Source organism: Chiloscyllium punctatum, chromosome 44 (assembly GCF_047496795.1).
Source record: "Chiloscyllium punctatum isolate Juve2018m chromosome 44, sChiPun1.3, whole genome shotgun sequence".
NCBI lineage: Eukaryota > Metazoa > Chordata > Chondrichthyes > Orectolobiformes > Hemiscylliidae > Chiloscyllium > Chiloscyllium punctatum.
In genome coordinates, this window is record NC_092782.1 from 20,009,953 (window position 1) to 20,036,545 (window position 26,593).

Below are 26,593 nucleotides of genomic sequence, written 5' to 3' on the forward strand. Positions count from 1 at the left end.
TATGTCAGAAGTTGTTCCCTCATCATTTCCCTGCAATTATATTGAATGAAAAATAACTGTACATTACATTTGCTAATGACAGAGGTTCTTTGTTGTTTGATGTTAGAATTAGCAGAACAAGCAAGTAATCGGATGGAGTTCAAAAATGTTTCTGTGATTAAATATATTGGAGCTCCTTGAAACAGAGCAGAACCAAAAGTCTCCAATATATTTAATCTCCAAAATGTCATGAGAGACAGAGAGAGAGAGAGAGAGAGAGAGGACCCTAATCTTGAAAAACTGTGACAGAGAGAAAGAGAATTTGAAGCCTTTAAACTGAGAGAGACAAATTATCAAATTGATATAATAAGTGATAGGATGAGGATACTTCAATTAAATTCAGTAATTGGTTAAGACAATAATTGATTATTTAATTAAGACATGGTACAGATGGCAGAGAAGGTGGTGTGTTGCAACTGCAGTATACAGGGGCTATCAGATGCCACTGTGTTCTAGGAAAAGCCTATCTGCAGTCAGTAGCTGCAACTTGAGGAGCTTTAGACCAGAGTTTATGAGCTGGAGACCGAGCCACAGACACTACAACGTAACAGAGAAGTGTAGAGTTATTTGGACATTTGGTGTCAGGTGGCCATCACAACTCTTAGGATAAGGTCTTCTGAATTGGTCAGTGGTCAGGGATGGGTTGATGAAGTTGAGCAAGACATGTCCAGAGACCTGCAGCTCAAAGGTGAGGAGTCTTAGCTCTTTACATTTGTCCAATATCTTCATGGTTCTCGCAGGCTGTGTGGATGAAAATGGTGGCTGCAGGTTGTGTGAGTAAACTTACTTTGATGAAAGAAGTCATTCAAGTGTGAGAGGTGAATAGAAAGGTAGTTGTGGTGTTAGGAGACTGTATGTTCACGGAGGGTTAACACTTTTCTCTGCTATCAGAGGGATATTGTCAAACTTGAAAGGGTTCAGAAAAGATTTACAAGGATTTGAGTTATAGGGAGAGGCTGAATAGGCTGGGGCTGTTTTCTCTGGAGTGTCAGGAGCTGAGGGGTGACCTTATGAAGGTTTATAAAATCATGAAGGGCATGGATAAGGTGAATAGCCAAGATCTTTTCCCCAGGTGGGTGAGTCCAAACCTAGAGGGCATAGGTTTAAAGTGAGAGGGGAAAGATTTAAAAAGGACCTAATGAGCAACCTTTTCACACAGACGGTGGTGTATGTGCGTGTGTGGAATGTGCTGCCAAAGGAAGTGGGGGAGGCTGGTACAATTACAACATTTAAATTAGGAAGGATTTAGAAGGATATGGACCAAATGTTGGCAAATACAACTGGATTAATGTAGGATATCTGGTCAGCATGGACGAGTTGGACCGAAGGGTCTGTTCCCATGCTGTACATCTCTATGACTCTGTGCTGCCGAGTGCAAGTGTCCAGGCAGATGCGTTGCCTCCCCAGGTGTCAGGGGTCACAACATTTGCCCTTGGTGGGTTAGGAGCTTACAGTGAGAGGGGGACATGGTCTCCAGTGGACATGGTCTAAGTAGGTAGCACAAACATAAGTAGGGTTAGGAAAAAGATTCTGCTGATGCATTATGAGCAGCCAAGGGCTAAATTTAAAAGTAAAACTTTATAGGTAATAATCTCCGAATTAGTACATGAACTGTGAGCAAACTGGAACAAGAACAGATATTGCTTTGGAAAAAACTCAACATGTCTAGCAGCATCTGTGAAGAGAAAACAGAGTTAAAGTTTCAGGTCTAGTGACCTTTCAGAACTGATTGTAGGGAAGAAAGGTTGGTAAACATGCTAGAGAAGGACTGGGAGGAGGGGGAAGGAGGAAATGATTAGATTACTTAGTGTGGAAACAGGCCCTTCGGCCAACAAGTCCACACTGACCCGCCAAAGCGAAACCCACCCAAACCCATTCCCCTACACCTAACACTACAGGCAATTTAGCATGGCTAATTCACCTAAGCTGCACATTTTTGGATTGTAGAAGGAAACCCACGCAGACACAGGGAGAATGTGCAACTCCACGCAAAGAGTCGCCTGAGACGGGAATTGAACCCGGGTCTCTGGCACTGTGAGGCAGCAGTGCTAACCACTGTGCCACTGTGCTGCCCAATGATAGTGGAGATGGAGCCCAGGGAGGGCGAGAAAATCAGTTGGGCAGACAAAGGAATGGGTAAAAGAAATGGATCAGCCTGGGGGAGTCAATAGATGTTCATGGGGACTTTTAGTAGCTGACACTGGGTTGGTTGTGGTAACAGCCCGTATGATGACATGGTCTGGTGCGTGGGCGTTGGAGTAAGGACCTGGGAGAGGGTGCTGAGGGTCTAGAGGTGTTGAACTTGATAATCCTACTGGTGCTGGCGGAAATGTCAGCTAATGATCATTTGGGTGTGGATGCTGGTAGGTTGGTAAGTGGGAGCAGGGGGACACCATTGCTATAGAACTGGATCAAGGAATGTTCCACATACGCCACAAAGAGACGGCATAACTGGGTCGCAGGTAGGTACACATAGTCACACCGTTGAGCTGAAGAAAGTGAAAGGAGTTAACAAAGTATTTATATACCAAATCCAGTTCAGTCTCGTCAATGGTGATATCGTGGATATTGATAGTGACGGATTCAGTAATGGTAATGATATTGAACGTCAAGGATTTCCTCATTTGATTGCGTCTTACAAAGAACAAAGAAAATTTACAGCCTAGGAACAGGCCCTTCAACCCTCCAAGCCTGAGCCAATCCAAATCCACTGTCTAAACCTGTCACCCAAATCCTAAGGATCTGTATCCCTCTGCTCCCCACCTACGCGTGCATGTTCCAGACACACCGTAAATGAATCTACCATGCCTGCTGCTACTATCTCTGCTGGCAATACATTCCAGGCACCTACCACCATCTGTGTGAAGTACTTTCTGCATGTATCACCCTTAAACTTTTCACCTCTCACCTTGAACACGTTTTTGAATCCCTCACCCTGGGAAAAAGCTTATCTCTATTCACCCTGTTTATGCCTTCATGATTTTGTAAACCTCAATCAGGTCCCCCCTCAATCTCCTTTTTTCTAATGAAAACAATCCTAACCTACTCAACCTCTCTTCATACTTAGCACCTTCCATACCAGGCAACATCCTCGTAAACCCTCTCCAAAGCATCCACATCCTTTTGGTAATGTGGCGACCAGAACTGTACGCAGTATTCTAAATTCGGCCGAACCAAAGTCTTGTACAATTTTAACATGACCTGCCAGCTCTTATACTCAATACCCCGTCCAATGAAGGAAAGCATACCATATGCCTTCTTGACCACTCTATCCACCTGTGCAGCAACCTTCAGGTTACAATGGACCTGAACTCCCAGATCTCTCTGCCCATCAACTTTTCCCAAGGCTCTTCCATTTACAGTATAGTTCACTCTAGAATCACCTCACATTTTCATGGATTGAACTCCATCTGCCACTTCTATGCCCAACTCTCCAGTCTATCCATATTCTCCTGTATTCTTTGACAGTCCCCTATGCTTTCTGCTACTCCACCAATCTTTGTGTCATCTGCAAACTTACTGATCAGATTACCAATGCCTCTTCCAGATCATTTATGTATATCCCAAACAACAGTGGCCCCAGCACTGATCCCTGTAGAATACCACTAGTCAACTTTCTCCATTTCAAAAACTCTCTTCAACTATTACTCTCTGTCTCCTGTTGCTCAATCAGTTCTTTATCCACCTAGCTAGAACAGCCTGCACACCATGTGACATCACTTCCTCCGTTAGTTTTCCATGGGGGACCTTATTTGTGGAGCTGCCTCCTCCAGTGAGTTGTTTGATTGTCCACCACCAATCACGACTGGATGTGGTCAGACTGTAGAGCTCTGAACTATTGGTTGTGGGGGACTTGTGAGAAAGGTCCAGTGATAATCAATGTTGACCCTAAGATGCACAGCTGCTCCGAACACACTAGAGTTCTTCGAGAAAGCAAGAAACAGTATGAACCAAGGGGAATTTGGGAATATACTTGGATAACTGGAAGGCATTTGACAAGAAGCCACACCAAAGCTTACAATGAAAATAAATGCTCATTCTGCCAGGGGTAACATTTTTCTAAGCATAGATGGGGACAAGGAAATGGAACATAAAGGTAGAGATATTTTACTGCAGTAGTGGAAGACTTTGGTGCTGGTCACACTTGGAACACTGTACTGTTTTAGTCTCCTTAGAAAACATAAATTTGTCAGTTCCGAGACAGTTTCCTGACTGGTTCCTGGGATGGGCAATTTATCCTGTGAAGAAATATGGGGCAGATTGAGCCTGAGTCCATTGAAGTTGAGAAGAACAGGTGATGATTTTATTGAAGCACTTAAGATTGTGAGGGATCTTGACAGAATGGAATGCTGAGATGATGGGGAGAGACTGTAACTAGGGGACATGGTGTAAAACAAAGGTGTTTCCCAATTTAGATGGAGACAGAAGAAATGTTTTTTCTCCTGGGGGGGCGGGGTCTTGAGTCTGCAGAATCCTTTTCCTAAAGTAGGGTGGAGACATTGCGTATCTTTAAGGCAGTTGGGAATCGATTCTTGTGTTTAGTTTAAATCAGTCTGAAAATGTGTTGCTGGAAAAGCGCAGCAGGTCAGGCAGCACCCAAGGAGAAGGAGAAGGAGAATCGACGTTTCGGGCATGAGCCCTTCTTCAGGAATGAGGAAGGTGTGCCGAGCAGGCGAAGATAAAAGGTAGGGAGGAGGGACTTGGGGGAGGGGCGTTGGAAATGCGATAGGTGGAAGGAAGTTAAGGTGAGGGTGATAGGCCGGAGTGAGGGTGGAGGCGGAGAGGTCAGGAAGAAGATTGCAGGTTAGGAAGGTGGTGCTGAGATCGAGGGTTGGGACTGAGACAAGGTGGGGGGGGGGGGAAATGTGGAAACTGGAGAATCAGTCTGCCCAGTTTTGGAGCAGGTGGGACTTGAACACAGGGGTCTTCTGGTTCAAAGCTACCTCAAGAGCTCAAGATAAATTCTTGATTTCTGTTATTTTTAAAACAACCTGATCCGAAACATTTCTGAAGTAGGTAGAACTTGAACCTTGGCTTCCTGGCTCAGGGATAGGAACACTATCACAAGCACCATTGCATTGTTGTCCTTGAACCTATTTTTCTAACTAACCTGTTCAGAGATGTCTGGTGCAGGGTGGGTGGTACTTTAAACCTGGACACTCACTGCGCCACAAAAGCCACAGATTAATTGTTGATGAATTAGGGAGTTTGAATGGTATTGGGTGGAGTTTAGGCAATTTGATCAGCCATGACATTATTAACTGGCAGAGCAGTATGTTTACAAACCTTAATTTATATTCAGCGAATCCAGTTGGTTATATCTTGTTTTGATTGAATGCCCAGTTGGCAATCTGCATTCGCCTGACTGTTATCAGTGTCCCCACGGGGTAGTTTTTTTACAGAATCTGTTTTGGATTGACCATGTGTCAGGGTGTGACAAGTTGCTCTTATCTTCGTTCAGAAAGCCCAGATCAACAATGAAGAGGTTCTGCTGGAGACAGGACACATTAGCCCTTACCATCAAATCCAGCATATTATCAGTGCTAAGGAACCCTTTGAGAAGTTGTGGAAAACCGCTGTGCAGTTTAACCTGCTCTCTGACAAGTGGATGTATGGCCCCTTGTTACAAGTCAATGCTGAGGATGTGGAACATGAGGTTAGAAATATACCACTCTTAATCACAGAAGTCAACATTCTCGTTAAACCATAATTCTATTATATTACAATATTTTAAGTATAAACATACATATAAATACAATAGTATGAGATTTTTTAAAATGTGTATGTTAGAATGATTGCTGGACTTTAATTTTAAAAAATACAGCCTGTTTAAAAATTAATAGTTTAAGATTGAAAGCAACAGTCTGTATGAATAAAATGCATTAAAATAACGTAACTTGCAGTGAGCTCAATTCCTGTTATTTTTAGCTTCCGAGCGACATTAAAAAGCATGTGGGTTAATCTGTTAGTCTTCAATTTCCAGTGCTTTAAAAGATCTTTGCTGCTGTGAACTGTTTCCATCAGGTGCAGACTTTATGGAGGGTTAGCTACAAGTTAACCAAGGTCTTCAGTCACCCAGATTTACACGGACCTTTGAAAGTTGCCACAACCATCAAAACGAAGCTGGAAAAGTTCAAAATCAATATGCCGCTCATCAATGCCCTCTGCACCCCAGGGATTAAACCACGCCACTGGAGTTTGATGAGCCAAAAGGTAGGCCGATCGTTTTAAGGGCACAGAATTTTATTTATAACCCACAGGATGCGGGCATCTCTGGCAAGGGCAACATTTATTGCCCATACCTAATTACCCAGAGGGCAGTCAAGAGTCAAACAAATTGCCTGGAGTCACGTAGGCCAGACTTGATAAGGATAGCAGTTTCCTTCCCGAAAGAACATTAGTGACCCAGATGGGTTTTTACAACAATCGAGAATGATTATCATTAAACTCTTAATTGCAGATTCTTTATTGAATTCAAATTCCGCCACCTGCCATGGTGGGATTCAAACCTGGGTCCCCAGAACACCAGAGTCAGGGTGTGGTACTGGAAAAGCACAGCAGGTCAGCAGCATCCCAGGAGCAGGAAAATTCACATTTCGGGCAAAAGCCCTTCATCAGGACTGAGGCTGGGAGCCTCGGGGGGGGTGGAGAGATAAATGGGAAGGGGGTGGGGCTGGGGGGGGTGGGGAAGGTCACTGACAGTGCAATAGATGGATGGAGGTGGGGTAAAGGTGATAGGTTGGAGGGGAGGGTGGTGCAGATAGGTGGGAAGGAAGATGGACAGGTGGGACAGGTCATGAGGATGGTGCTGAGCTGGAAGGCTGGAACTGGGGTAAGGTGGGGGGAGGGGAAATGAGGAAACTGGTGAAATCCACATTGGTGCCATGGGGTTGGAGGGTCCCGAGGTGGAAGATAAGGCGTGGGTGGTAAGGGAGGGACGATGGAGGAGGCCCAGGACCTGCATATCCTGGCAGATGAGAGGCAGAGTTGAAGTTTTCGGCCGTGGGACGGTGTGGTTGGTTGGCACAGGTGTCCTGGAGATGTTCTCTAAAGCACTCTGCGAGTGGGTGCCCTGTCCTCCTGACATAGAGGAGACCACATCAGGAGCAACGGATACAGTAAATGATGTGTGGAAGTGCAGGTGAAATTTTGATCAATGTGGACGGCTTCGTTGGGGTCTTGGATGAATGTGGGGGAGAAGGTGAGGGCGCAGGTTTTGCAATTCCTGCGGTGGCAGGGTAAGGTGCCAGGATGGGTGGGTGGGTTGTTGGGGGGCGTGCACCTGACTAGGTAGTCACGGTCTTTACAGAAAGTGGATAGGGGTGGGGAGGGAAATATATCTCAGGTGGTGGAGTCCGTGTGTAGGTGGTGGTAATGGCAGAGGATGATGCCATGTATATGGAGGTTGGTGGGGTAGAAGGCGAGGATCAGGGGGGTTCAGTCCTTGGTGTGGTTGGAGAGGATGGGGTTCAAGGTGGAGGTGCAGGAAGTGGTTAAGAGGCATCTTCAACCATGTGGGAGGGGAAAGAAGGAGGCCATCTGGTGTGTTCTGTGGTGGAACCTGTCCTCCTGGGAGCAGATGCAGCGGAGGCGGAGGAATTGGGAATATGGGATAGCATTTTTGCAGGAGGCAGGGTGGGAGGAGGTGTAATCCAGGTAGCTGTGAGAGTCAGTGGGTTTGTAGAAAATGTCAGTTGAGTCGGTCATCATTGATGGAGATGGAGAGGTCCAGAAAGGGGAGGGAGGTGTCAGAGATGGTCCGGGTGAATTTAAGGTCGGAGTGGAGTGTGTTGGTGAAGTTGATGAACTGTCAACTACGTCACATCATTCTCTGCCATTTCCACCAGCTACAAACGGACTCCACCACCAGAGATATATTTCCCTCCCCACCCCATCCGCTTTCCACAAAGACTGTTCCCTCTGTGACTACCTAGTCAGGTCCATGCCCCCCAACAACCCACCCTCCCATCCTGGCACCTTCCCCTGCCACTGCAGGAAATGCAAAACCTGCGGCCACACCCCCCCCCCTCACCTCCATCCAAGGCCCCAAAGGAGCCTTCCACATCCATCAAAGTTTCACCTGCACTTCCACATATGTCATTTACTGTACTTGTTGCTCCCGATGCAATCTCCTCTACATTGGGGAGACTGGACACCTCCTTGTAAAGCACTTCAGAGAGCATCTCCGGGACACCCGCACCAATCAACCCCACTTTCCTCATTTCCCCAACCCCACCTTACCCCAGTTCCAACCTTCCAGCTCAGCAGCACCTCATGACCTGTCCTACCTGTCCATCTTCCTTCCCACCTATCCGCTCCACCCTCCTCTCTGACCTATCACCTTTACCCTCATCTCCATCCACCTATTGCACTCTCAGCGACCTTCCTCCGCCCAGACCCACACCCCTCCCATTTATTTCTCCACCCCTGAGGCTCCCAGCCTCCTTCCTGATGAAGGGCTTATCGCCAAAATGTCGATTTTCCTGCTCCTGGGATGCTGCCTGACCAGCTGTGTTCTAATCTCCAGCATCTGCAGTCCTCACTTTCCCCAGAACACGAGCTGAGTGTCTGGATTCACAGATTAATTTCTGACCAATTGTGGAGCAAATCAGTGATGGTATGTTGGAAGTGAGAATAATGTAAAGGACAACATCCACTGAGGAGGCAGTGGTCAACTGGTCCCTTGTCTAATTATCCAGAACCCCAGGATAATGCTCTGGGGACAGGTGTACAAATCCTGTTGGTGAAATTCAACTTTAGTAAATATTAGGAATTAAAAGCTAACAAGATAGTGACAGTGTTGTTTGTGTATGAAGTTTATCCTATATTTCATTTTAGTCCCTCTGTTTGTTTGATTTACCCAAAGCTGTGCTCTTCCCCACCATGTCCATTGGCTGACTGGTGTTTTGGATGGGTAGGAATTTCCAGCTGGGGAGATGTAACGAGAGTTTTCAGCGAGGGAAGTGATTGCTGGGCCTCTTACTGAGATATATATATATCATCAATACTCACAGGTGAGGTGCTGGAAGACTGGACGTTGGCTAACATGGTGCCACTGTTTAAGAAAGGTGGTAAGGAAAAGCCAGGGAACTATAGACCAGTGAGCCTGATGTCGGTGGTGGGCAAGTTGTTGGAGGGAATCCTGAGGGTCAGGATGTACATGTATTTGGAAAGGCAAGGACTGATTAGGGATACTCAACATGGCTTTGTGCATGGGAAATCAGGTCTCACAAACTTGATTGAGTTTTTTGAGGAAGTAACAAAGAGGATTGACGAAGGCAGAGCAGTGGCTGTGATCTGTATGGACTTCAGTAAGGCATTCGAAAAGGTTCCCCATGGGAGACTGGATAGTAAGAGTAGATCTCATGGAGATCTAGCCATTTGGATACAGAACTGGCTCAAAGATAAAAGGCACAGGGTGTTGGTGAATGGTTGTTTTTCAGACTGGAGGCCTGTGACCAGTGGAGTACCACAAGGATCGGTGCTGGATCCTCTACTTTTCATCATTTATATAAATTATTTGGATGTGAGCATAAGAGGCATAGTAGAGTGAGCATAAGAGGTATAGTTAGTAAGTTTGCAGATGACACCAAAATTGGAGGTGTAGTGGACAGTGAAGAGGGTTACCTCAGATTACAAGAGGATCTTGATCAGATGGACCAATGGGCTGAGAAGTGGCAGATGGAGTTTAATTTAGATAAATGTGAGGTGTTGCATTTTGGGAAAGCAAATCTTAGCAGGACTTATACACTGAATGGTAAGGTTCTAGGGTGTGTTGCTGAACAAAGAGACCTTGGAGTGCAGGTTCATAGCTCCTTGAAAGTGGAGTCCCAAGTAGATAGGATAGTGAAGAAGGTGTTTGGTATGCTTTCTTTTATTAGTCAGAGTATTGTGTATAGGAGTTGGGAGGTCATGTTGCAGCTGTACAGGACATTGGTTAGGCCACTGTTGGAATATTGCATGCATTTCATGTCTCCTTCCTATTGGAAAGGTGTTGTGAAACGTGAAAGGGTTCAGAAAAGATTTACAAGGATGTTGCCAGGGTTGGAGGATTTGAGCTATAGGGAGGTTGAATAGGCTGGGACTGTTTTCCCTGGAGCGTCAGAGGCTGAGGGGTGACCTATTAGAGGTTTATAAAATCATGAGGGGCATGGATAGGATAAATAGACAAGGTCTTTTCCCTGGGGTCAGGGAATCCAGACTAGAGGGCATAGGTTTAGGGTGGGAGGGGAACGATATAAAAGAAACCCAAGGGATAACTTTTTCACGCAGAGTGTGGTATGTGTATGGAATGAGCTGCCAGAGGAAGTGGTGGAGGCTGGTACAATTGCAACATTTAAAAGGCATTTGGATGGGTATATGAATAGAAAGGGTTTGGAGGGATAAGGGCCGGGTGCTGGCAGGTGGGACTAGATTGGGTTGGGATATCTGGTGGTGGACCAGAAGTGGACTGAAGGGTCTGTTTCCATGCTGTTCATCTCTACGATTCTATGACTCTGTCTGCCCCAGATGTGAGAGTGGTTTACACCTAAGATCCTTGAATCGGCAGGTTTAACTTTTTTTTTAAAATTCACTCAAGGCATCACTGTCTGCAGCAGCATTCCTGGCCCAGCCCCCTCGCTGCCCTTGAGAAAATGGTGGTGAGCAGCCTTCTTAAACTGCTGCAGTCCATGTGCTGTAGGTTGACCCACAATGCCATGAGGGAGGGAATTCCAGGAGTTTGACCCAGTGATACTGAAGGAACAGCAACATATTTCCAAGTCAGGATAATGAGTGGCTTGGACGGGAACTTGAAGGTGGTGATGTTCCCATGTATCTGCTGCCCGCGTCCTTCTGGATGGAAGTGGTCATTGGTTTCGAAGGTGCTGTCTTTGATGGAGTGCTATTTCTTCATTCACTGCTGAAGCAAATAACTCCAAAAGCACCTCCCTCAGAATGGGGGTCTGTGATGCCTGTATATTCTCTGAGGAGGGGGCAAGGACTGCAGGAGCCCATTGTCCAAATAACTGCAGGTGTCCATTGTCCAATGTGACTCTTTCTTCTTTTGCACCATCCATGGGAGTTTGGTTGTATCTCCTCTGAGAAGCCTTTCACAGTGTGAGGCTGGAGAATGGGGAGCTGGATGCTGAGCGTGTACTTATCCCTGACCCTGTCTGAAACAAGGTGGAGATGGTGAAGGGGCAGCCATTGCTCCATGGTACTTCTACTTCATTGCTGCCAGTTTTCAGTAAACCCGTAGAGAGAGCAGGTTGCCCACTGTCAGGGTAAGGGATATGTAAGAACCTCGTGAATGGACAAATCTGGATCCGTCTCACCCTAGCATTACTCCTTTCAACATTTGCCATGAGTAAACCTGTTTTGCTGAGGATGGGGTTTTCCTAAAGAACATTCTGGCAAAGTGGTGCACATCATAGTTCATTGTGATGCCCCCCCCCCCAACCCCACCAGGCCTCAATGGGTACACCCATCACAGTGGTGTTGTAGACATGGGGCAGCCAACGCCGAGGGAGGTGGGGGGAGGGAAGTCCACCACTCTCTGCAAATGTTGGGCAGGAAGGACTAGGATGGTTCACAAGGCCTAACTCAGGCAGACCCTGCCCAGTATATCCCCTTCCAGTGGACCCACTGATACCCATAATAGGAGTTGAGGGCAATGGCAGTGACAGCTCCAGAGAGAAGCATATCGACTGAGGAGACTTCACCCAGCTGTCAGTGCCATTGGCTGGTCAGGACCTGAGACGTCCAGTGAGCTCCATCAGGAATACTGGGGACACAATGCTGTGCATGCCTCTGTGCTTCAATCAGGACACTTCCCCAGCCTCCCACCAGACAGAGGCCTCCATCCATCCATCCATCCAAACCAGGTTCCAAAGCCAGCACAGCCTAGTGGAATCAATCCCCAAGACTCCCTGATCTGAAATCAGGACAGCGAGGAGAAAAACATCAGCCCACAATGTTCAATTTACATTTCACCCACATTCTTGTCTTTACATTTATTTAATAATTTACTGATTCTTGTCACTCAATGTCCTGATAGTTGATAAAATAAATTTCACAGTGGTCTACAAAATGCCATTGGTCTTTCTCAGAGTGTGATAGAATACTCCCCATGTGCCTGGAGGGTGCAGCTCCAACAACACTGCCTGCTTGATTGACACCACATCCACAAGTAACCACTCCCTCCCCCACCAATGCTCAGTAGCAGCAGTGTGTACCATCTACAGGATACACTGCAGAAATTCATAAAAGATCCTCAGACAGCACCTTCCAAACCCATAACCATTTCCATCTAGAATGACAAGGGCAACAGATACATGAGAACACCACCCCCTGCAAGTTCCTCTCCAGGCCACTCGCCATCCCTGACTTGGAGATATATTGCCACTGATGTTGGTTAAAATCCTGAAACTCTCTCCCACACAGCATTGTGAGTGTAAGCGTTCTGGTTTCCAGCATCTGCAGTCATTGTTTTTACCTCGTTGATTTTAACCCTACTGCGAATCCTCTTGCAAGGATGCCTGCCTTGAAGAAGTTTTCCTCCTCTCTCTACAAGAATCTCAGGGAGTCCCTCTCCCACTGCAACTCCCAGGTCATTTCCTTTGCCCTGAAGCTCTTCAACCATGCCCTGAAACAAACTCGCTATGCTACTTTCTCCCCACCCCCACCCTCCTCTAGCTTATCTCTCCACGTTTCAGGCTCTCTGCCTTTATTCCTGATGAAGGGCTTTTACCCAAAACGTCGATTTTACTGCTCCTCGGATGCTGCCTGAACTGCTGTGCTCTTCCAGCACCACTAATCCAGAATATTGTGGGTGGATGTACTCCCGAGGACTGCAGCACTTCAAGGTTAAGGTTTCATTTTAACCTTCACCGAGAAAGCAGAATAGTAGCTCATTTTAAATGTGCAATCTACCCTGGTCCCATTGCATTGTTTCGTCCTGTTTCTCATTCAGTTCCCCGTTTGAGAGAACGCGGTGTTCTAGTTTGATGGACTGTCAGTGCATTGAAACTAAGGACATAAACTAGAGAAGAGGCTGTATTGAGTGACGGAATATCAGAAAAGGAGGCAGCCACTTGATCTCAAATTAAGTACGTTCAGGAAGCACCAGCCCCACCCCTCATCCTAGTGAGAGTCTCAGTTTTATTTAAATTACACAGCGTGAGCCAGGAAGGAGAAATGATTAACTGCAATTGATAAGGACGTATGAGATCACCAGCCCGGTAAGAATTCAGCTCAAAGGTGACATCCAGTTGGATGTCAAACCTCCAGTTGTGTGCAATTTATGTTCCTGCTTGTGTTGTCAGAGACTGATGTTGTTAAAATGTCATGATGTTTTCATCCTGTGAAGACCCCATAAATAAAAGCAGTAGGGAATTCCTCCAAGACATGACACTACCTCCACAACACTCGCCATGACAACAAAGCTGACAATGTACACAACGTCCAGTCAAATCCTTTGTGTTCAATGGACACATTCCTTCTCATTGCTACCCAACTCCATAGTCATTGCATTCAGCCAGAAGTTTCAGATGAATTCTCTGTTCTGTGCAGGACAAACTCCTGTGCTACAGGCAGTGGTTTTTCCATTCACTCTCAGAATGTCAACATCGCTGGCTGGAGCAGCATTCATTGCATGTCCCTTGGAGAAGGTGTGAGCTGAGCTATCGTCATGAACCGTTGCAGTCCCTGGGACACTCATTGCAGAATCCAGGATTTTGCCCCAGTGACACTGAAGGAACAGTGATATATTTCCAAGTCAGGATGTTGAATGAATCAGAGGGGAACTTGCAGGGAGTGGTTTTCCCATACCGTGGAAATGATGTGTGGAAATTCCACATGATCCCACAGTTGTTTCCGTTGGATTTGCAGGATGACTGCATTATCCCCTATTTGTTTGGTTAACTTTTAAGAGGACTTAGAACCTGGAATTTCTGTCACATCTGCCGCTGAGAGAGATTTTATCTAAGAACTGCAGAAACCTGCCACAATAGTCAGGACACCTGTGAAAATGTGGGTTTGGTAAGCCTTTCTTTCAAATGGAATAAAAAGGCAGACATTTTCTTTCTTTGACACAGACCCAATTTCAATTAATCTTCCAAAATAAATGCAAACTGAACTGAGTAGAATCCATTGAACTGGGATTTCTACACTACCTGGATTAGTTTTTAAAACACCTATCTGATACTCTCTAAATCTGAAACAATATCCGTTTTCTCACTAGATTCCAATCAACAAAAAATCAACAAAAATAAATATTGAAGTGAACACAAATGTTTAATCCTAACCCTAACCCCTAACTCTAACCCAAATGTTAAATATAACCCTAAACCTAACCCCAAACCTACTCTACCCTAAAACTAATTTTACTGCTGACCTACACCTTAACATGAGCCCTAAACTCCATCCTAACCCTAAAACTACCACTAGCTCTACTCCGAAACCTATAACCCTCGCCCTAACCCTGACCCTAACCTAATGCTAGCCTTGACCCTAGCCCTAACCCTAATCATAATGCTAACCCTAACCCCAACACTAACCTTAACACTGACCTTAATCTAATGTAACCCTCACCCTAACTCGAAACCTAATGCTAATTTTATCCAAATGCACAAGCAGATACAGGAGCAGCAGTAAAGCAAGTTGTAGGCATTGGACAAATGGACTCAAAGGTGCAGGTCTCCAACAATGCAGTTTGTACCAAGCTCCCTTAAGCCTGTGACTGTCTGACTGTCTCCATGGTTAGGTTGGTGGCTGCCTAGGGCCAGCACCCTCAGCATCTGCTAGATAGATGCACAGATCTGCATTGCAATGCTCTAACTACTGGTGCTCAGCAGCAACAGAAATGCAACAAGAGAAGAAAGGACTTTGACATCACTCCCACTCATCCTTACACAACAGGAGACAGGGTGGGAGCAAGAGGTACCCAGTTGGAAGGGAAACCATACACACTGGCTTCCCAGAAGGATGCTGCAGAAGTGGCCAGGTTTCTGCTTGCTATCCTCAGCTGAGTGGGGGGTTCAAGATGAGGAGGGAGAGCCTGCCTCACAGCAGGACACACTCAGCATGTCTCGGCACCCTGGGGTCACCTGTGCACTGCTCCCAATGCTCCATCATAAGACGGGTTCCTCCAGCCAACTGCAGACACCAAGACTGTACCTGGAGGGGGCTAAAGGGAGAAGCGGAAGGAGACCTCATCCGGGCAGACTGGGGAAGTTGCTTAATGCTTCATTATGGAGCCATTGTTCAAACCATGTGAAACAGTAAAGCAAGAGAGCAGGACCAGGAGCCTGAATGAGGCGGCAAAAGTGCAATAAGGACAGGCCAAGGAAAGGCCATGGTAGAGACTCTGTGAACATCCCGAGTCAGTGCAAAGTGAGTGAGCAAACAAGGAGCTGGCAAATACTGTCTGCTCCAGTCAAAGAGCTGGGAGCTGTCCCTGTGTGGAACGTGTCCTGGCTGCAGTGTTAGAATGAAGGTGCCACTGCAGTTTTGGAGCGCATTGTTGGAGTTCAGTAACGTGCTGTCACGGGTGAGAAATGTATCATGAGGGTGTGATGAGGCTGGTTCATATCCGATGACACCGTCCATGGACAGAGAGTGCAGCACAGTCACTGCCCATGGAGCGTGCCCTGGCATGTTGGTGACTGCGGAGGAGTGAGCAGCAAAGTGGAGTCACCAGTTTAGACTTCCATGTTGGGAACTGGCCCTGCCTAGTTTCTCTCCACCGTGTGGGAAAATAACAAACTGCAAATCACGGAGGCAAAAGGAGGTATTAACGCCATGGTACTTCATGAAAACTGGTAAGCAGTCCATCATTGGCCCTCAGTGACGGACGCAGGACAGATTCAATGGCAACAACTTGATGGTTCAGGACTGAGGGAGCAGGAATTAGACATGAAACAAATGAATAAAAACAAAATGCTGCAGATGAAATCTGAAACAAACACAGAGAATGCTGCAGAAATTCAGAAGGTCTGGCAGCAACAGTGGTTAGAGACATCGAGTTAATGTTTCGTGTGTGATATGACACTAGAACAAAGCAAATGTTGTGCCCTGAGGAGGTGTGAATGGCAGAACGATGAACAATTGTCCTTCACATGAAATCTCCTAAATTGGCCAACACTTGAACTTGGCTTTTCATCTGTCCAATGAGATTTCTGAATCATTGAGGTTGTTTATGTAGATAGTTCCAAATTCACAGGTTCAATCCTTGATAGTTTGTGAGTTGATAATTGAGCTTTACCTACTCTTGCCAACTCAGGAGCTTGTGCCCACTCTCCTTGAGGCAAATGGGGTTGGAATGAAGCTGAGTCTGCCACTTCTCCTTTCACTTTCATTTGGGGTAGCACAGTGACTCAGTGGTTAGCACTGCTACCTCACAGCACCAGGGGACCTGGGTTCAATTCCAGCCTCGGACAACAATCTGTGTGAACATTCTCCCCATGTCTGCATGGGTTTCCTATGGGTGATCTGGTTTCCTCCTACTGTCAAAAGATGTACTGGGTAGGTGGACTAGCCATGCTAAATTGCCCATAATGTCCATGAATGTACAGGCTAGGTGGATTAGCCTAGGGAAACACAGGGATAAGGTAGCAGGGTGGATCTGGGCAGGATGCTCTTCACAGGGTCTTTGTGGACCCAAGGGTTGAACGGCCTGCTTCCAACTTGAAACGATTTCTCTGATTCAGCTCAGAGGAGTACACTTCTAGGCCTTTTACCCATTTATCCGCATCTAACTTTGAGAAGAGTCTTACCCTTTTTGAATTGGCACAATAGTGACGAACATTATTCTGACTTATCAGGCACCAAGTACTGCATGTTAACATCTCATTGAACTACAATTAGAGGACGGTCAGCCAAATAAGAACATTACCCTGTGTCCAACATAAAACTAGCTAGAATATTTATACAGCTTCCAAAAATGATATGGGTACAGAAATCAGGGAGAAGGCCTGTGGACAGAGAGGAGGACCTGGGTGGTCAGGCAGGCTTAAAGGGCCAGATGAAATATATCCCAGGCTGTTCAATGAGACAAGGGATGAAATAGCAAGGGCACTTACAATAATTTTTAATTGCTCTCTTGTTGAGGGGCCAGAGGACTGGAGGAAGCTAATGTCATACCGTTGTTCAAGGAAGCAAGGGATAAAGTAGGAAACTGCGTCTCAATGTGGGGGAAACTGTTGGAATCAACGCTGAAGAACAGAATTAAGCTACTCTTGGAGAGGCAGGGATTAATCAAGAGCAGTCAGCACAGTTTTATTTTGGGGGAGGTCATGTCTGACCAACTCGAGTGAATGTTTTGAAGAGGTGACCGGCTGTGTAGATATGGGACTTTAGCAAAGCTTTTGATCATGCCCCACATGGAGACACTCATAACAAAGGTAAGAGCCCAAGGGACCCAAGGAAATTTGGCAAATTGGATACAGTGGTAGGAAGCAGAGGGTAATGGTTGAGGAGTAGTTTTCTGACTGGAAACCTGTGTCCTGTAAGATCTCATAGGGGTCAGTGTTGCGCTCTTGTTGTTTATGGTTTATATGAATGATGTAGAGGTAGTTCTGGGATAAGGCGCATTTCAACAGTACAATTTAGCTGTAACATTGCTGAAGAATGAGGGAATGGTGTTTTCGAGAACGCTTACCTCTGTGGCCAGTAGCGTGATTCCAGTGGGGATCAGTTTGTGTGCTTCATTCTGCCCAGGTGCCAATGTAAGAGCAATCCTGTGTACGCGCCAATATCCGTGTTGTTCCATGCATGCACAACTTCAGTGCCAGTCTTTGTACCAATGTCAACACCAAAGGCTTCATGCCATTCTGCACATGTGTGATGTTAGCGTCAGTCTTTATGCTGTTCTGCGCATGCACCAATGTCAGCTGTTGACAGAGCAGCTTTCTGTGAGAGGTACTGTACAGGGAGCAGCTTTCATATATTTTTTAAATGTACTGTGTTAAATTTACATTTGTTTCATTAATAAATATGATTTCAACCTTCACTCAGGCTGTGCTATACTTTGCATTAGACTTTTGGGTGATTTTTGAGCGATTGTGAGCAGTAAGTGTTTGTTCACCCCACATTTCCCATAGGCGCCATTATTTCTATGAAGTGATTTTCTATTAAATGAAGTTTCACTGGAATACAACTGTGGGCATTTTAGGAAAACTACCTGTAGGTTGAATGCTGGACAGTTGAACAGTAAGTCCATAGATGATACAAAAATTGGTGGGGTGGTATATAGTGAGCCTTGGATTACAGGAGGAAATAGACTGGCTTGTCAGATGGGATGATCAATGACAAATGGAATTCAATCCAGTTAAATGTGAGACAATGTACTTGAATGATCAGTCCTGGGAATCACCAAGGGTCAGTGGGACCTTAGTGTGTATTTATACACCGGTCCCTTAATTTAGTATGACAGGTAGATAAAACGGTTAAGAAGGCATAAGGATGTGTGCCTTTATTAGTTTGGAGTTTGCACGTTCTCCCCGTGTCTGCGTGGGTTTCCTCTGGGTGCTCCGGTTTCCTCCCACAGTCCAAAGATGTGCAGGTCAGGTGAATTGGCCATGCTAAATTGCCTGTAATGTTAGGTAAGGGGTAAATGTAGGGGTATGGGTGGGTTGCGCTTCAGTGGGTCGGTGTGGACTTGTTGGGCCGAAGGGCCTGTTTCCACACTGTAATCTAATCTAATCTAATCTAATAGTTGAGGCATTGTGTTGAAGATCAGGGGGTTTACCCTAGAACTGTATAAAATGTAGGTTAGGCCACAGCTAGTGTATTGCGTGCAATTCTGGAATCTGCATGTTTGGAGGGATATGATAGCACTGGAGAGGAGACAGAGGAGACTTAGCACAATGTTGTATGAACTGGAGAGTTTCAGATTTGAAGAGAGATTGGTGAGACTGGGATTGTTTTCCTGAGAACAGAGGAGATTGAGAGGGAGCATGATTAAGATGTAAAAAATTCTGAAGGGCATATGTAGGATAGGCAGGAAGGAACTTTGATGGGGATCAGTGATCAGGAGGCATGGATTTAAGGAACAGGGCAGGAAGTTTAAAGCGGATGTAAGGACAATCTTTTCTCACTCAAAGGATGATGGGGAATCTGGAACTCACTGCCTGTAACAGTTGTAGAGGCAGAAACCTTTAGAACATTTAAGAAGTATTCAGAAGTACCCTTGCGATGCCAAGACATACAAAGCTGTGGGCCAAGGATTGGGAAATAGGATTAAAATAGTTAGGTGGTTGTTTTTGACCAGCAGAGATGCAATTGGCCAAAGAGCCTTTTTTCTGTGCTGTACATCTTCATGACTTGGAGCAACCTAACGGTATCAATATCTTGTATTCAGAACTTTGTTAGTGGAGCTGCAGGTAAAGTTTGCCATCCTTCATCTGCACTTATTTACTGGATTGGGCCTAGTGTGAGGCTGAGATGTCAGGATTAGTAACAGGGTAATGGTAATGCACTTCACTAATGACAGGCTGCCAGAGTCACTGCGGGCTCTGTGATCGTGCAGACAGCATGACTTAATCATTTGGGGAAACTGCTACAGAAATGATTTCTTGCCTTCTGTCTGTTCTTGCAGCCTGAGCAGCCAGAGAAAGGTGGTATCTAGCTCTCTGGTGGTAGGGGATTCAATCCTTTCATAAATCTCAGCTGCAGCCTTCTGTCGAGCACTGATAAACCCGAGGGGTCAAACCTGGTCTGTGCTGTTTCTGTGCACACAACACAAAGAGACTAGTTTTCTCAGCAACTTAAAATGGTGTTAAATATCCTCCTTGAAATGCTCAGCATTTCTTCCTGTTCTCTTCATGTGCTTGTTTTGCCGGCCTTTCTCTGAAGAGATTTACTAAATGGGGCTGTGTTTAGGTCATCTAGGAAATACAGCCATAAAGAACAAATGCACATTGATGGAGAGTCATAGAGTCCTTCAGCACAGAAAATAGACCCTTCAGTCCAACTCGGCCATGCTGACCAAGTTTCCTTAAATAAACTAGCCCCGTTTACTTCTGTTGGGCCTATAATCCTCTAAACTTTTCATAACTCTCTAAACTATTCATGTACCTGTCCAAATGTAACTCTACCTGCATCTATAAATTTCTTTGCCAGTTCATTCCACATAAGAACCACCCTCTATGTGAAAAAGTTGCCCCTCAGGTCCCTTTTAAATCTTTCTCCTCTCTCCTTAAAAATATGCCCCCAAGTATTCAACTCCCCCCCCCAACCAATCCATGCCCCTCATGATTTTATAAACCTCTATAACGTCACCCCTTACCCTCCTTCACTCCAGTAAAAAACGTCCAAGCCTATTCAGCCTCTCGTTAGGAATCAAACCCTATAGTCCCAGCAACATCCTGGAAAATCTTTTCTGAACCCCCTACAATGTAATAATATCCTTCCTATAGCAGGATGACTAGAACTGTACACAGTTCTCCAGAAGTGACCTCACCAAAGTCCTGTATAACCTCAACATGATATCCCAACTCCTATACTCAATGGTCTGAGCAATGAAGGCAAGCGTGCCTAAATGCCTATTTAACCACTCTGTCTCCCTGTGATGCAACTTGCAAAAACCTTTGTACCTGAATCCCTAGATCTCTCTTTTCTACAACACTACCCAGGGCCTGGCCATTAATTATATAAGCCCTGCCCTTATTTGTTTTACCAAATTACAAGACCTTGCATTTATTCAAAATTAAATTCCAAATGCCATTCCTCAGCCCAATTGATCAAGATCCATTTGTAATCTGAGGTAACCTTCTTCACTGTTTACTATACCACCAATTTTGGTATCATCTGCAAACTTACTAACCACTCCTAAATTCTCATCCAGATAAGTCATATACATGACAAACAACAGTGAGCTCAACACGGGGCTAATGGTCAGGTGACAAGATGTTTTTTTTTAAATTGACCTGTTTAGAGACATGATTACACATCGCTGGAGCAAGTGGCACTTGAAGTTGGGCTTCCTAGCTCAAAGGTAGGGACAACTACCACTGCACCACAAGACCCCTCCCTTGTCATGTGATAACACCTGAGTAGTGAAATAGGTTCACACAGTAAACTCTGGTAAGACTCTTTGAAGTTTATATGTAGATGGAAAGTCAGATTCTGGTATAGAACTATGAGTTTTCAGATATGTTTCAGGAAGGTTGCATTGCTAAACAGGAAACTACCTGATGATTGCAGTTTTCTGTCAATCAGTTGAAAGTTGGTGGTTCAATTGATGTTAACTATTGTATCAGAAAATAAAACTAGTTAATGGTTGATCTGAAGCTACGGATACAAGACAGGTTTTTAAACCGTATGGTCAGTCAGTTGAGCAGACTATACCTGAGTGAGTAATGAATTAAGTTTAGGTGGTAAACACTGATAAGTCTTTTTGAAGTTTATATATGGGTTAAGAGTCAGACTCTGACAAGTCACTTAACAACCTTGAAAGTAAGTGTGATTGCCATATTAAACTGACTGAAATGTAGACAGGATAGACAGTGAATTGGATTTTTAATGCTGAGCTCGAGCAAGTTTAAATATAGATTAAGAGTCAGGCTCTAACATTAGAGTGAACAACTTTCAAGTGAGTTGATCACCTTGTTAAACAGTGAAATGTCATGAGCAGTGAATTGGGATCACTTGGGAATTCCGTGCATGAAGGAAAGAGATGCTTTTAAGTCAAGTTAGTTGCAAAAAGTGGTTAACAATCAGATTTATCACTTCAATTAAGGTTTATCAATAGTTGTCAGGATTAAGTAACAGCTAAGTAAAATAAAGTTAACATAAGTGAGGTAATGCCAAGGCACAGCAGGGCAGTCTGGTCATGTGGTTTCTTTATCCTGTAGTATATGGGAAGTTGTGGATGTTATCTGTAACCGAGGCAACTGTGTGAGGGATGTGCCACTAGCTGCAGAAACCTGAGTTCAATGTTTCAGATCACGAGCAGTCACTGTCAGATCAGTAAGGGCAATGGTTGTGTGGATAGCTCATTCACAGAGAGGTGGTCACCCCCAGAGTCGGAGTATGGAGGCAGATGGGGAATGTGGGACATTCTTAGAGAACTACAAACATAAGAATAGGAGGAGGAGTTGCTCATTCAGCCTCTTAAGTCTCCTCTACCATTTAATACAATAATGACTGATCTCATCTTGGCCCAACCTCATTTTCCTGCCCAATCTTCCTGACACTTCCTCCCTTTACTCATTAGAAACCTATCTCCTCTTTCAAATTTATTCAGTGCTCTGGTGTCCACTGCACGCTGTATTATTGAATTTCACGGATTTACGATCCTTTGCAGAAAGGAATCTCTTCTCATCTCTGGTTTTAATTTGCTGCCCCTTGTCCTAAAACTGTGGTATCAATTTCGAGATTGTCCCATAAGGGGAAACTGGGAAGGTAGTGCAGGTATCCTGGAGGTCAAGCTGTCTAAATGGTTTTCTAGTTTTGGATACTGGTAATGGCCTTGGTTACTCTGAGTTAATGGGCGGTACAGTGGCTCAATGGTTAGCACTGTTGCTTGACAGGCGCCATCCTTGGCCAATTGTCTGTGTGGAGTTTGCACACTCTCCCCGTGTCTGCATACGTTTCCTCCGGGTGTTCTGGTTTCCTCCAACAGTCCAAAGATGTGGAGACTAGGTGGATTGGCTAAATTGTCCATAGTGTCCAGGAACGTACAGGCCAGGTTGATTAGCCATGGGGAAGTACAGTGTTAGGGTAGGGGGCTGGGTCTAGGTGGGTGTTCTTTGGAGGGTCAGTATGGACTTGATGGGCTGAGTGGCCTACTTCCATAGTGTAGGGATTCTATGATTCATAACCAAGTCTGTAGCATGAGAAAGAGGAGAAGGAGTACTCTGGCAGGGAACTGATTCATTAGGGAGCAGGCAGTCTATGACTTTTTGTCACTCATCCCTGGGGTCGACACTGGACAGAGGAAGTTCCAGAAGATCAAAAGCAGTAGATTTGATTGTGCGGGTGTCTGTAGGAAAGACAGGCATCTACCCCATTGATGATGAAGTGGGGGGAGCCTCCATCAGTTCAGTAGAGGGGGCACAGCAGGATTAAGTGCCCTTGGTTATTGCCATGACCACTGGTGAACCTTCCTGTAATTGGGGCCGGAGGTGGGGTTGGGATGTGGGGCAGTGCCAGAGGTCCTGCCCAGCATGGACTGCCAGATAAGCAGAGGCTTGTGGCTCTCTGCCTCTAGTTCCAATGGGCAGGGTGGTACTGTACCGAAGCAGAAGTGAGAACTGCAGATGCTGGAAACCAGAATTTAGATTAGAAAATCGCCTAAAACATTGATTTTCCTGCTCTTCGGATGCTGCCTGACATGCTGTGCTTTTCCAGCACCACTCTAATCTAAACTCTGGTACTGTACCTACCTCTCAGAGCAGCACAGTATCCAGGGTAATTTGACTCTCACAGGGAATGGGTGTCAGAGGCAACAGCAAGGAGTTAACTCCAAGCATTTCACCCTCCACTCCCTCCTAGTGCCAGGAGGCCCACTCAGGCACATTGGTGATGAAGTGCCCACTTTTCCCCTTTCGCTGCATGGGGACCACTGGCAAATCCCAACCAGATTTGTTGGATTGTTTACCAGGCACTTGGAAAGTGCTGGGGCTGTCATGATGTTCATTAGAAACCAGTAAATTACTGCGGATTCAAGGGTAAGGAAAGTTGTTTGTGCCATTTTGGTGATTTCGATTGACATCTTACCTCCAGAATCCTGTGTCAGGGAGATGTCGCCCATTACTGAGTGCCCCCTAACCAGAATTCAGTGTGGCTGACCACCACAGACCCCACTGTGAGGGTGCAGTCAATCTAGCCCATTATGGCTGTAGTCACCTGTTTAAAAACCTTACAGTGTAGAATATCAGGTTCAGGGGATGTAACCTGTGAAACCGATTTGATGCTAAACGACGATAATGGAGTTCCATGAATCTCCCGGCTGACCACATGTCTTCTCCACCAGCACTAGTTCACCACTAGTTACTTACAGACTAATTAATAGGTTGAGATCTTTTGGCTTTTAATTCTCTAAGTGTTTAGTGTTTTTTTATATATACACAGTTGATTGAAGTTGCAGAACTTTTCAGAGTGTGCCACGTCTCAAGGGATTCATGCTGATGTCAGCCCAAACCAGTTGGACCCAGCCTTTGGCTTCCTCTTGGATCTGGGAGCATGTACAGAGGTCACATGGAGTAGGGCCAACTGCAGGTGGAGGAGAAAGATGGGACACGTTCACCTATCCAGTGAGAGGTTGCACACTCCCATTGTACATGAAACATTCATGTGAGTGTGAGAGCATTGACCTCAACCCCAGCTTCCCCCTTCACTCATACTCCATATCTTCCATTTGTCACTGACCACCACATCATTCTCTTGGCTTGAAGTTAGAAATAACAGCTAACTCAAATATTCCAATCCAAATGCATGAAGCACATTTTGCTGCAATTCATAGAAACTTTAACTCATCAATGTTGTCCCTGCCTTTTGCGTTGTTCAGCTGGGGTATGACAGACACCAGGCAAAGAAACGGTGCCATGCTTTGGAATTAAATCCCTCGAGGGGTGCAAGTTATCTGATGTGGTGGGGGGTTACCATGACGTGGTGCTGATTCTGGGGTCAGAGTGAAGATGAAAAGCATGGATGGCACTCAAGGTCCTGTGTGACAGTCGTTTGCAATGGCAATATCACAATAACTGGAGCAGAAAGTATGAGTGGACAGTAGAATGCAGAGGGAATGGTCTCTTGTTCCTATCCTCGGGGAAAAGGCCATCCCTTCTATCTAGGGGCAGCCTCAGGAGAACCTTTAGGGAGGTAATACTAAAGCATTTCTTCGGTAGAAGTGGGTACTGCAGATGTTGGAGATTAGAGTCAAGATTAGAGTGGTGCTAGAAAAGCACAGCAGGTCAGGCAGCATCGAGGAGCAGGCAAATCGACATTTTGGGCAAAAGCCATTCATCATTCCTGATGAAGGGCTTTTGCCCAAAACATCGATTTTCCTTCTTCCCGGGCTGAGAAGTGGCAGATGGTGTTTAATTCAGATAAATGCGAGATGCTGCATTTTAGGAAAGCAAATCTTAGCAGGACTTATACACTTAATGGTAAGTTCCTAGGGAGTGTTGCTGAACAAAGAGACCTTGGAATACAGGTTCATAGCTCCTTGAAAGTGGAGTCACAGGTAGATAGGATAGTGAAGAAGGCGTTTGGTATGCTTTCCTTTATTGGTCAGAGTATTGAATACAGGAGTCGGGAGGTTATATTGCAGTTGTACGGGACATTGGTTAGGCCACTTTTGGAATATTGTGTGCAATTCTGGTCTCCTTCTATCGGAAAGTTGTTGTGAAACTTGAAAGGGTTCAGAAAAGATTTACAAGGATGCTGCCAGGGTTGGAAGATTTGAGCTACAGGGAGAGGCTGAACAGGCTGGGACTGTTTTCCCTGGAGCGTCGGAGCCTGGTGGTGACCTTATAGAGGTTTACACAATTATGAGGGGCATGGATATGATATATAGACAAAGTCTTTTTCCTGGGGTCGGGGAGTCCAGAATTAGAGGGCATAGGTTTAGGGTGAGAGGGGAAAGATATAAAAGAGACCTAAGGGGCAACCTTTTCACGCAGAGGGTGGTATGTGTATGGAATGAGCTGCCAGAGGACGTGGTGGAGGCTGGTACAATTGCAACATTTAAGAGGCATTTGGAGGGTATATGAATAGGAAGGGTTGAGAGGGATATGGGCCGGGTGCTGGCAGGTGGGACTGGGTTGGGATATCTGGTTGGCATGGATGGGTTGGACCGAAGGGTCTGTTTCCATGCTGTACAGCTCTATGACTCTATTAGCTGAGAAGGACATTAATTGTGCTGGTCAACCCAACTGGGCCCTGGGCTAAAGCCCATCCTCTTTCACACCCTCCTCCACTTAGTGTCAAGAAGATAATACTCTGCCTCATGTTTCAAGTAATGGGATTATTGTCTGCCACAGACCAAAATAGAGGCAGGTTGGAGGTCACATGACAAAGCAGCCAGAACACTGTGTACAAATGTTATTTCTCCAAAATATGGAGAGGACCAGAGAATACCCAAATATCCACAGGTCCATTAGTCACAAATTCTAGTTGGAACTTCCCATGAAGTGGTGTCATTCAAGGTATTAATTGCCATTGTCAGTGCCACACCCAGTTGATATAGTTTCAGCTGATATACCAAAGCAAGTCTGTTTCCATGCTGTACATCTCTATGACTCTATGGTAATGAAAGAGTATTGTCCAGTGATGGAGCTGTGAGCTGAGGATCATGTTGTAGTTGCTAAGACAAGGCATCTGAGGATGCATTCACTGACTGAGAGCACCACTCATGAGAGGTCAATAAACTTCTTGCAGCACTATTTCAGGGGCTCTGGCCTACAAACCTGGCACTGGCCACAGCAGTTGACTGCTCTCACTGGCTACTTAGTGAGTGTCTGACCTTTGCAGGCACAGGATATTGCCCTTCTTTACAAATTCTCTACTCAGACAATCCATAGGTCACTCAATCCCCATTCATGTTTGTAGTGATTGTGACAAGGTCGGC

The 26,593-nt window shown here is 45.5% G+C and overlaps 1 protein-coding gene across 3 annotated transcripts in view; it reads left to right on the forward strand.

Annotated features, from left to right (window-relative positions):
• The window catches only part of LOC140466786 (dynein axonemal heavy chain 3-like), a 601,941-nt gene that overhangs the window by 213,566 nt on the left and 361,782 nt on the right, over window positions 1-26,593 (forward strand). For all 3 annotated transcript variants that reach the window (XM_072562421.1, XM_072562422.1, XM_072562423.1), the window contains 3 exons: window positions 5,501-5,695; window positions 6,064-6,252; window positions 20,954-21,013. In XM_072562421.1, coding sequence (XP_072418522.1) covers window positions 5,501-5,695; window positions 6,064-6,252; window positions 20,954-21,013 — 444 coding nt within the window. The remainder of the gene's footprint in view (window positions 1-5,500; window positions 5,696-6,063; window positions 6,253-20,953; window positions 21,014-26,593) is intronic.